The sequence below is a fragment of the Danio aesculapii genome, chromosome 6 (genome assembly GCF_903798145.1).
Source record: "Danio aesculapii chromosome 6, fDanAes4.1, whole genome shotgun sequence".
Classification (NCBI taxonomy): domain Eukaryota; kingdom Metazoa; phylum Chordata; class Actinopteri; order Cypriniformes; family Danionidae; genus Danio; species Danio aesculapii.
In genome coordinates, this window is record NC_079440.1 from 44,034,587 (window position 1) to 44,046,812 (window position 12,226).

The following is a 12,226-nucleotide window of genomic DNA, read 5'->3' on the forward strand; positions in this document are numbered from 1 at the left end:
AATTTTGAACATTTACTGTATGCGAGACATAAAATCTCGGCTTCTAATTTTTTGCTAGACTATAATGGAATATTGTTTGTGTACTGCATCTGAGAACAGTAATCCTTTTTCTAAATGATGTCAAAACAGCTCATTAAAAATTCTGCAGCTTAAAGGAAATTAGTCTATAGCGCAGTGCCCTTGTCGACTGCACTTGAAGCCCTATTAAGCATGCATTTATGCAGAAGAATTAGATGATGACTTTGGTAGCACCTCTTTAAAGACTTTTTATGATATTTTATGTTATTTAAAGTGACAGTTCATCCAAAATGAAAATTTGCTGTTAATTTACTCACTCTCAGGCCATCCAAGATATTGGCGACTTTTTTCATCCTTGCTGATTCATAACATGGAAGTCAATGGCAACCAGCATTTTGAGGGTTTTAAAAACATATACAGGCAAAACATAATTAATACTCACGGCTCCTGGTGATGCATTAGAAACTTAAAAAGCGAAGGATCCACAGAGGATCTACAGATGATCAACACCCAATTTCAGTTTCAGTTTCCTTTATTTTGTTATTCAGAATATCACAATAGATGTAATGCAGAAAAAAAATATTACATTATTATCAACAATTTAGCAGAAAAATAAGAGGCCAATAATTATGAACAACAACTTAGCAGCAGAAAACACTATAAAAACCTGATATAAAAAATAAGCTTTGGGATTCATTGACAATGATTTGTGACCTGCTGCTAACTCATCGCAGGTTTTTCAACTCACCCACCAATTTTCGCTCTACCAAGTAAACAATAAAAGGGGCAAACAAACGTTATTACTTGTGGGGAGCAGTATTTACTTTACTTGAGGTCTTTAACTCTTGATTTTTTTTTTTTTTTAATGTACATTTTTTCTTTTACTGCTGTAACTCTATAACTCTGCTGTAAATACACTCACTGGTCACTTTATTAGGCACACCTTACTAGCAACGGGTTGGACCCACTTTTGGCTTCAGAACTTCTCTAGAACATGACATAGATTCAACAAGGTACTGGAAATATTCCATGGAGATTTTGGTCCATATTGACATGATAGCATCACACAGTTGCTGCAGATTTGTTGTCTGCACATCCATGATGTGAATCTCCCTTTCCACCACATCCCAAAGGTGCTGTATTGGATGAGAGATCTAGTGACTGTGGATGCCATTTGAGAACAGTGAACTAATTTTCATGTTCAGGAAACCCGTCTTGTTGTGTTATCCTGCTAGAAGTAGCCATCAAAAGTTGGGTAAACTATGGTAATAAAGAGATGGACGTGGTCAGCAACAATACTCAGGCTGTGGCGTTGACATGATGCTCAATTGGTACTAATGGGCCCGAAGTGTGGCAAGAAAATATCTCCCACACCATTACACTACCACCACCAGCCTGAAACATTGATAATAGGCAGGATGGATCCATGCTTTCATGTTGTTGACACCAAATTCTGATCCTACCATCTGAATGTCACAGCAGAAAGCGAGACTCATCAGACCAGGCAACATTTTTCCAATCTTCTATTGTCCAATTTTGGAGAAGATTTACAACTTCTATTGTAAACCCTAGAGATGGTTGTGCGTGAAAATCCCAGTAGATCAGCAGTTTCTGAAATACCATGTCTACATGCCTAAATGCGTTGCTGTCATGTGATTGGCTGATTAGATATTTGTGTTAACGAGCAGTTGGAGTGTATATATTTGATGCACATGTGTTGGAGCAACTAGTATGTTTCATCACTTCAAGACAAATTGATGAGTTCTTTGTGTTTTCATATACATGAAATTATACTATAGATTAATGAATATTAATGAATCATAGAACTATAGAATTAAATACTATAGATTATGAATATAAATTGATCTGTTTAAAGCAGCTGTTTTGAGTTTGAAATGCAAATCTTCTCCTCCTATTAAAATTTTAAATTGAAGGGTACATAAAGTACAAAATATTTGCCCACTGGCAACTAGGGCTGCACAATATATCGTTTCAGTATCGATATCACAATGTGATCATTCACAATAGCCACATCGCATGATATGCAATATTGAGTCTGTATTATAGTTTATCATTTGGATGTAATTTTGAGCCCTGTGACCGTATTATGATTTTAAGAGCAGGCTTAAGAAAATGTACCATTTATAACTATAATAATGATTAATTTTATTGATTTATTTTTATTATTTAGTTACTGTACCTGAATACTGACTCCAAAAAAATTAAACACTCTTTATTTATTTATTGATAAACCACTCACTTTATTTCAATTGTAGAATTTTTTTAATGTATTTATATATGCTTGAGGACTGTTTATTTGATTTTCACTCCCCTACAGAATCATCATAATCAATCTAAAATGATTAATTCTTTCCAAATAGAGATATGCAAGTCATCCGGTAAAATGTTATTTATATCGCAGTTATATCGCAGAATAACAAAATGTTGCAACGTTAGATTTTTCCAATATCATGCAGCCCTACTGGCAACTATAGTTGCCACAAATTTAAATATGATTGTCTAGAAAACAATCAAAAACCTGGGGAAAATAAATGCAAAGCATGTTCCTATAGGACACTATTAACAAGGTTACATGCATGAAACCATTTAGAAAAATGTGGGCACAAATTGATTAAAGTCAGCAGAGTTTTCATATACAGTAGTTTCACTTATATTTAAAGCATGATGGATTGGGCTTGGGTCTGGGATTGGATGATCAAGATGACGAAGAATAAGTAGTTTGTATTCTAGATTGGAGCATCCCAATTCGTGTGATCCTCTCTGATTCATCTCAATCTTAAAGTCATTAGACTGCACTTTAGTCTGATATGATGAATGAATCAGTGCTCATTCAGGCAGCTCCCGCTCATTCTCTTTGCCCATCACTGCTCTTACAAAACACAGTCTGTCTCTGGCCGGTTGACAGGTAAATAGTTTGGCTTAAGTGTCTTGGGATTGTCTGCCATTTTGAAGTGTTAGCAGTTAGGGTGTGTACCAGACTAGAAGAGCATGCAGACGTGCTCCAGGCAGTTTCTGTGGAGATGGAAGTTGTATATAAATCATTGCTGTTAGTTTAAGGTTTCAGGCTAATGCACAAATACTGAGCTAATGCGGCTTAGCGGAGGAAAGGAAAGACTATCCTTCCACAGCTCTCGGACTAACCTAAGAGGCCACAAAAACCTCAAGGCAGTGCTGCTGGATGTGAGAATAAATGTTTTGACAGTTTTTTTAACTTGAGAATTGTGAAAATATACTACATTTGGTAAATTTAATGTTTTTTAGGCTTTTATGCTTTTTTACAAAGCGGATGGTATCAGTTGTTCAAAACTTTATGTATTGTTTTTTTGTGACATGGTTTATTTAGCTGATGAATGAATAAATAAATGAATAAAAAATGTAAATAAAATAATCTATTAATAAAAGAATTAAAAAATATTTTAATATTATATCTATACACCCACTGGCCACTTTATTAGGTACACCTGTCCAACTGCTCGTTAATGCACATTTCTAATCCGCCAATCATGGCATGGTTGTTGGTTGCAGACGGGCTGCTCTGAGTATTTCAGAAACTGCTGATCTACTGGAATTTTCATGCACAACCATCTGTAGGGTTTACAGAGAATGGTCCGAAATAGAGAAATATCCAGTAAGCAGCAGTTCACATTTGGATGGTAGGGTCAGAATTTGGCATCAACAACATTAAAGCATAGATCCTACCTTATATAAACAGTTCAGGCTGCTGGTGGTGGTGTAATGGTGTGGGACATATTTTCTTGGCACACTTTGGGCCCATTAGTACCAATTGAGCATCGTGTCAAGGCCACAGCCTACCTGAGTTTCGTTGCTGACCATGTCCATCCCTTTTTGACCACAGTGTATCCATCTTCTGATGGCTACTTCCAGCAGGATAACGCACCATGTTATAAGGCGTGAATTATGTACTCAAATGGCCTCCACAGTCATCAGATCTCAAGCCAATAGCCGACAAATCTACAGCAACTGGGTGGTGCTATCATGTCAATTTGAACCAAAATCTCTGAGGAATATTTCCAGTACCTTGTTGAATCTATACCACAAATGATTAAGGCAGTTCTGAAGGCAAAAGTGTGTCCAACTTGGTACTAGTAAGGTGTACCTAATAAAGTGGCCGGTGAGTGTACATGCATGTATGTTTATATACATGTCGTATGCATGAAGTTAAATCTACAAAAGTGATTTTATCATTAAGCAGGACTATGATCAAAGTTACTATTAGTGTTGCTATTATTATTATATTATGTTAAAAATACAGCAATTGGCACGAAATGCATCAGATTGTCACCAGAGCTGTACTGAACAGTGTTTGCAGTCATAAGAGTCATTACATGTCACATATGGCATTTTTACATTTAATTGAATTGTTTTGCTGAATCATAACGAAACGATTGTGAATTGCATGTGTTTAAAGGCGATGTCAGGGCCGTGTGTCAAAGTGTTGCTCTTAACTGCACAGGCCGCTTCACCTCGACATGCTTGTAAATACGATTTTGATGTTGGAGGTTTGCCAAGCATGTCGATCAAACCTGCTTGTAAACATGTTCCTCTGCTGTGCTCTGTTTGAGGGTTACGGGCTGATGGGTGACAGCTCTAACCTAGATTTTCCCCTGTGCCAGAGTACAATCCTGTCAATGTTTCTAGCCAACTCAGTATTTTTATTCAAATTTTCAGCCCGAGTGCGATTTCAAGAGTAAATGTCACTGGGAACATTACAGAATTATTGAATTGAGAAAATGGAGTTTAGCTTTTTTTAAATAATGACTTCTGTGATGTGGAAAATGTGATTGGGATTGAGGAACTCAATCATAAAGATTGAATTTCCTGTGTATCAATTACAGCAAAAATGCTGTATTTACATTTACAGCACCAATTATCTTGCTGTATATATATATTTAGTGTTGTGTGTGCATATATAAATATAAATATATATATATATATATATATATATATATATATATATATATATATATATATATATATATATATATATATATATATATATATATATATATATACTTTAAAATATTGTGTACATTTTACAATACAACTTTAATATACAGTAACATCCTGTACTTCTGTCCTGCAGTAAATTGCAGTTCCTATTACAGTTATTTTTTACAGTATTACAGTTCAAAAATTGTTAACAGTGTACATTTTAATTTTTATTAAAATAATTAGACATGCATGTAATTAATAAACATCTTATTTAAGTTTTGATGAATTTGTGAAAATTTTATTGGATTTTTTTATTAAAATTTACAGAATCTAATGTAATTATTCACACCGAAATTAAAATATCTTGAAATTAAAACAGAAATAAAAATAATTTACTCTTTGCAATACTCAAAGTTTTTTTCTTCTTCAGGAGACCTTTAAAGAAGTGTTTTAGCTAACATTGTGGTTTCTTTTTATAATGAAGGCCAAAACATATTCAAGCAGCACAAAATTAAAACATGTGGCTGCTAAACTGTCTCTTTAAAATCTGATATATGCTGATTTGTTTGTTTGCTGCGATTTTAATGACACATTATGTCCTTCATCAGTATTCAGTGTAATGGATGCAACGTTTTCACAAATGCAAGTGAACAGCAGCGTACACCATCTAGGAATCAGGTAGCTTGAAGATATTTCGCACATCTGTGTATGTTTACTAGAGCCTGTTAAAAGGCTGTTGATCTGTCCTGAGGCCAGACACAGCTAGTGCTTCTCTGAGAAACATCCTTTGCATCCTCTTCCTAATGAGCTTGAGGAAACAGCTTTTTCCATCAGGGAATACTGGGGACATTGGTCCCGGATATACCGTGTAACATTTAATGATTGGAACATTTCATATTAGTTCAAAGAACAAGGCTAATGGTAAAGTTGTATTGACTTTAGCGCGTTTTCACCATAGGCCTCAGGGTTTATGTCTAATTCTGTGATTTGGGTTAATCATATTGATAAAAGTATTACACATAGCTTGCTCTGTAAAGATTTGGGATCAGTCAGAATATAATTTTGAGAGTAAAGAGTTAATATCAATCTCAGTTTCACCAAAATTATTTTATTTAGAGTTTCATATATATACAGTTGAAGTCAGAATTATTATTTCTTTTTTATTATATATATTTCCCAAATTATGTTTAACAGAGAAAGGAAATTTTCACAGTATGTCTGATAATATTTCTTTCTTGAGAAAGTCTTAATTGTTTTATTTCCGCAGTTTTAAATTTTTTTTAAATCCCTTTTAAGGTCAAAATTATTAGCCCCGGCGACGAGGTGGCGCCGTAGGTAGTGCTGTCGCCTCACAGCAAGAAGGTCGCTGGTTCGAGCCTCGGCTGGGTCAGTTGGCGTTTGTGTGTGAAGTTTGCATGTTCTCACCACGTTTGCGTGGGTTTCCTTCGGGTGCTTCCTTTTTTTACGATAGTCTACAGAACAAACCACCATTATACAACAACTTGCCTAATTACCCTAACCTACCTAGTTAACCTAATTAATAAAAATAAATAGGGATAAATAAATGGATAAAATAAACACGGTGGCGGGGGTGGGGGGGGTGAATAATTCAGAGGGTTTAATAATTCTGACTTCAACTGTGTGTATATATATTATATATTTTAGTATTAGCTTTGCAATGATTGAGCAGGTAACAAATAATGTGTGTAGCATTTTTCTACTTTCCTAGGTGAAAGTTCAGAGATTAGTATAAAGATTTGTTTGTTATTTATATCAAAATCAAAGATTTACCCATACATTTTAGTTTTATTTATTTATTTATTTTTTTGTGACTTTTATGTTTAATCTTTGACAATTATTGATCAAGTTAGCTCTTATTTCAGCTATATTATGTAGTAATACGTCAATAAAGCTTGGTCTTAGTATAGTAATCCTTTTGCAAATAATGAATTGAATTTACATTAACATAATAAATGAAATGAAAAAGTTTTAAAATGACAAAAGGGTGTAAATAATGTAATATATATCAGAATCAAAAATTGTGTTGCACTTATTTTAACATTTTTCAAGCCATTTAAGCCATTTTAAAGCCATTTATTGATTAATTTCTACAAAAAGTTCTTTTAAGCATTGTTTTTTCAAGCAGATTTACAAGTCAGCTACTGATTTAAACAATAGTCATAGGGGAGAGCGATGATGAAAGTAGCATTTTTCATAAAAACTTAATTTAAAAGATAATGTTTTTAGCAGAAATGTACTGTATTTTTGCTGTGGTTACTAACTCACCAGAGTGGTGTATCAAAATCAGGTGTTATTTTGTATCAATGGATAACAACTCCAATAGAACCTCACTTTAAACAAAAGTTGCACATTTTGACCCCATCAGCAGAGACTAAAGTAACACAACAATATTTGCTTTATTTACTGGCTTAATCTTTTTTCTTTAAAATAAATCTGACGTTGTTAATGTGAACTGCAAGAATATTTTGTCTTTTATTTTTGCAAAAAATATTAAAATGCATTTTCATTTTTTATTTCAGTTCCATCAAATGTTTCAACAGCAATCCATCAGTGCACAATGTTAACATTTTCTACCATTTTTAATCATTTTTATGCATAAATTTTATAAAACATGAATCAAAACAGGGCAACGCAGTGGCGCAGTAGGTATTGCTGTCGCCTCACAGCAAGAAGGTCGCTGGTTTGAGCCTCGGCTGGGTCAGTTGGCGTTTCTGTGTGGAGTTTGCATGTTCTCCCTGCGTTCACATGGGTTTCCTCCGGGTGCTCCGGTTTCCCCCATAGTCCAAAGACATGTGGTACAGGTTAATTGGGTAGGCTAAAATTGTCCGTAGTGTATGTGTGTGTAAATGAGTGTGTATGTGTTTCCCAGTGATGGGTTGCAGCTGGAAGGGCATCCACTGCATAAAACAAATGCTGGATGAGTTGGCGGTTCATTCCGCTGTGGCGACCCCAGATTAAGAAAGGGACTAAGCTGACAAGAAAATGAATGAATGAATGAATCATTACACTGAAAACTGTGCATGCTAAAAATAAGTGACATAAATAACAGTGTTACTTTCGTCCCCACAGGAACTCTTGCCATTAAACCTGATTTACTTTTTAACTGAAAAACATTGCATACTTAAGGATGTGTTATTGCACTAAATAACCTGTGGATTGATCATTAGTGTGATGCATGAAAAGAGAAACACAACTTGTAATAAGGAAAAAAGAACCTCTACAATCATTTACTCACATGACATTTGGCAGCTTTGTCAAAGGTTGCTTGCTGAATGTGCTCTTATAGCCTGGAAAGCAAATGTTGTCAGGGCTTCGAGAAAATCGCTTTGTTACTTTCGTCCCACTTTACTTTCGTCCCCGCTCTCTCCTACATTTTAGGACTACCTGTCTGTCCATATAATGGAAGATATTCATTTGTTATTGATGTTAGCTCAAGACGCATTTTACTAAATTTACCAACCCTCAGGCCATCCAAGATGTCTGTGACTTTTTTATCTCTACAAAATGAAAGATTTTAGGTCATTGGTGATTTATTAAATTCAAGCCAACAGTTACCGACCATTAGAGAGTCAAAAAAGTGTGTGTATATATATATATATATATATATATATATATATATATATATATATATATATATATATATATATATATATATATATATATATATATATATATATAATGAAAGCCTGCTATTCTTACTTTGATGTTTTTAAAGTACTGATAACAATTGACCTGCTTTATACAGTATGAATCACCAGTTATCACAGCTTCAGCTAAAAATCTTCTTTAATATTCTCCCATTAATACCTACAGCTTGGATATCCTAAAGGTGAATAAATTAACAGCGACTCTGCATATTTGTGTGAACTGCCCCTTTAAATGCCTGAGGAAGAATCTCTTTCAGCATGCATAGTGCCATCATGCGGACGCACTTGATGACCTCTTCTGGAGCGAGCTGATGATCTGTGTGTGTAAAGTTAGAGGGAAATAGCCCAGTGTGTGTACATTAATGTCCGTGAACGCCAGCAGCCTGGCTGATTTAATAAGCGCCTTATTGAAAGCACAGTCAGACAGCCATCAGACGCCTATAAGGAGTGAAATAAAGCAGGGCAATGGTGCAAAGAACCTCCTCTTTCACTTGCTCTGCTCCATTGTTTGGGCATAGAGGATAATGGGGTTGAATTAGAGACTGGGTCGCGCTCGTCTGACATGAGGTAAAAGCGTTTGTTGCTAACACACTGTCATGCAGCGATCTCTCTTGTCGGAGTCAGCAGAATGTGTGGGTTTTGTTTCATACACACTTCCTTCAGAATCTGATTGTCCATAAGTCGCCCCCTCCTCCAGTCTCCGTCATCCCGACGATGAATGGAAGGCTTGGATTCCTGGTGGAAAGAGGCAGGATTATGGATGATTCTGCTGCTAAGTCCATACTCTTCTGCATATTCATGAGGTGGCCTGTTCTGTAGAGCTGTCGGGAATACAGCTGATGCTCTTCCACTGAGAAATGCACAGCTTCACATTTTTTTTGCATTCTTTTTACACCTGGGTGTTTTAATCCAATACTCTTCTCCACTTTTTTTGACCACTTTCCTGATATTTGGTCTTTGGTTGCTTGTTTGTTTGAGCTTTCTTCTCATCTTTCAATGTAATATTATAAAAGCAAGCCCATTTCAAGAGTTCCCACTTAGATATGCTTGGCGTATAAAGCAGATTTGGCCTGCTGTCCCGGGAGAGAACCCTGAGCTTGGAGATATTTGAGCCCAGGGCTCCCGCCCGGTCGATAAGCATATCAGGAGATCCTAGATCAGTTAGGTCTCGAGAGCTCCCCCTTTAGAAAAAGGAGGAGATGGGGTGGAAGTGGGGATTCTTCCAAACGAAGATAGAAACAGTAAGGAGAAAATGATCCTTTTATAGTAGACTAGGATCACTCTGATTGGATTATTACTCATTACAGATGAGTGGCCAGATGTGCTCAATCATATCACGTGCTTCTCTCGAAATTAGTTTATAAAACTTCACGTGTGATAATGCATTATAAACAAATAATAGGATTTTGAAGTCTACCCTAAATTTAACAGGAAGCCATTGGAGGTATGATAAAATGGGAAATATGATCCTTCTTTTTTGACCAAGTCAAAATGCTGTTCAGAACCACAGCATTCTGAACATCTTACAATTGTAACAATGAAGATTGAGAAAGACCAGAATAAAGAGTTACAGTAATTCAGTCTAGATGTAACAAGTGTATGAATAACAACTTTCATGTCCTATCAAACAATAAAGAATGGTGTGGGTCAGGATTTATTGACCAATCAGGTTTTAGCATGGGCGTGGCTATCAGGTGATACAGCAGAAAATCTCATTCAAAATCTCGCGTGCCACTTTCACAGCAATTTAGCACAAAAAACTACTACATGACTGGTTATGATACAGTTTGTAGCTTTTAGACCAATTTTTCTTTTCTGTCGCCCCCACAGGTGATGAAGACGTATCACATGTACCACACAGAGAGCATCAGTGCCGAGAGCAAACTGAAGGATGCTGAGAAACAAGAAGAGAAGCAATTTAGCAAATCTGGAGACCTGAATGTCAACCTCCTGCGCCATGAGGACAGACCTCAGCGCCGCAGCTCGGTTAGGAAGATCGAGAAGATGAAGGAGAAGGTGAGATTACACTGCTGAGCTCATAATGCTCGGCAGAGAGACTCATAATGCCACCCTATTTTTATTAAGGCAAGATACTCCTGGCCAAAACATAGTTATTGTTTTATCATGCCCTGTCAGATTTGAGATTTCAGGCTTTATGGCTTTTCATAAAGTGTTTTTTTTTTCAGTCTAGTGTATAGAAAACTTAAAAATTACACTTTTAATTTAAAAAACATAAGTAATACATCTCCATTTCACTTCATATCTGTATTTTGTAGGTTTTTAAAGAGGGATTTGTTCACATATATAGTTGAAGTCAGAATTATTAGCCCCCCTTCGAATTTTGAAAATATTTCCCAAATTATGCTTAACAGATCAATGAAATTTTCAGTTGGTCTGATGATATTTTTTCTTCTGGAGAAAGTCTTATTTGTTTTATTTCAGCTAGAATAAAAGCAGTTTTTAATTTTTTAAAACCCATTTTAAGGTCAAAATTATTAGCCCCTTTAAGCTATATTTTTTTTCCAATAGTCTACAGAACAAATCATCTTTATACAATAACTTGCCTAATTACCCTAACCTGCCTAGTAAACCTAATTAACCTAGTTAAGCCTTTAAATAACACTTTAAGCTGTATAGAAGTGTCTTGAAAAATATTTAGTGATAAATTATTTACTGTCATCATGGCAAAGATAAAATAAATCAGTTAATAGAAATGAGTTATTAAAACTATTATGTTTAGAAATGTGTTGAAAATATCTTCTCTCCGTTAAACAGAAATTGGGGAGAAAAATAAACAGGGGGGAAACAGTTCAGGGGGTTTAATAATTCTGAATTCAACTGTATTGATCTGATTATGAAAATTGTGTTCTATTAAACATAAAAAATATATTATTTTTGTTATGTACTAATTTTCAGAATTATAGACTGATAAAACAAGATTTCTAAAATCTCTTTGGAAAAAATCTTTGAATTCTTTCTTGAAATCTTTCTTATCTAATCAATCATCTGGGAAAGTATGGTGACAACGCTATCGGTTATTTTTTATTTTATTCACCCTCATACAGCGAAGGATTGCAGCCTAGAACCACAATTTATTCCATCTCTCAACACTCTCAAGCGGCCCTGTGACCCTTTAAGAGAAAGATTACATTATTTCAAGTGCTGTATTTTATATGTGCACAAAGGAGGATAGAGCAGGCAGTTTGTTGCTTGTTGACTTACTATGAAAGCCACTGTGGTAGGAAGTGAAAACCCTTTCTTGTATTGGATCATGACTGATGCTCTAAATAGTCTTTTTATCCAAAGCGATTTTTCTCTCTTATTAGCTAGAAAATGCTCCTAGAGGAATCTTGGGTTAAGTGTCGTTGATCTTGGTTAAGTGCTCTTGGGCACAATGACAATGCATCTTTGCGATGATGAAACTAGTAGTCTTCTGATTGCGAACCATGAGTTTTGATTTATAGTAAATGCTACTGTACTCAAACTTATTTCTGTAGGTGTGTGTTGCTTATAATGTGCATTTGGGAGAGCAAATTGTGTTGCATTTCAAAACTTGTGATCAAAGT

General features: G+C 35.3%; 1 protein-coding gene across 2 annotated transcripts in view; it reads left to right on the forward strand.

Moving 5' to 3' along the window:
• The window catches only part of srgap3 (SLIT-ROBO Rho GTPase activating protein 3), a 182,979-nt gene that overhangs the window by 89,375 nt on the left and 81,378 nt on the right, over nucleotides 1-12,226 (forward strand). For both annotated transcript variants that reach the window (XM_056460338.1, XM_056460339.1), the window contains exon 5: nucleotides 10,491-10,676. In XM_056460338.1, coding sequence (XP_056316313.1) covers nucleotides 10,491-10,676 — 186 coding nt within the window. The remainder of the gene's footprint in view (nucleotides 1-10,490; nucleotides 10,677-12,226) is intronic.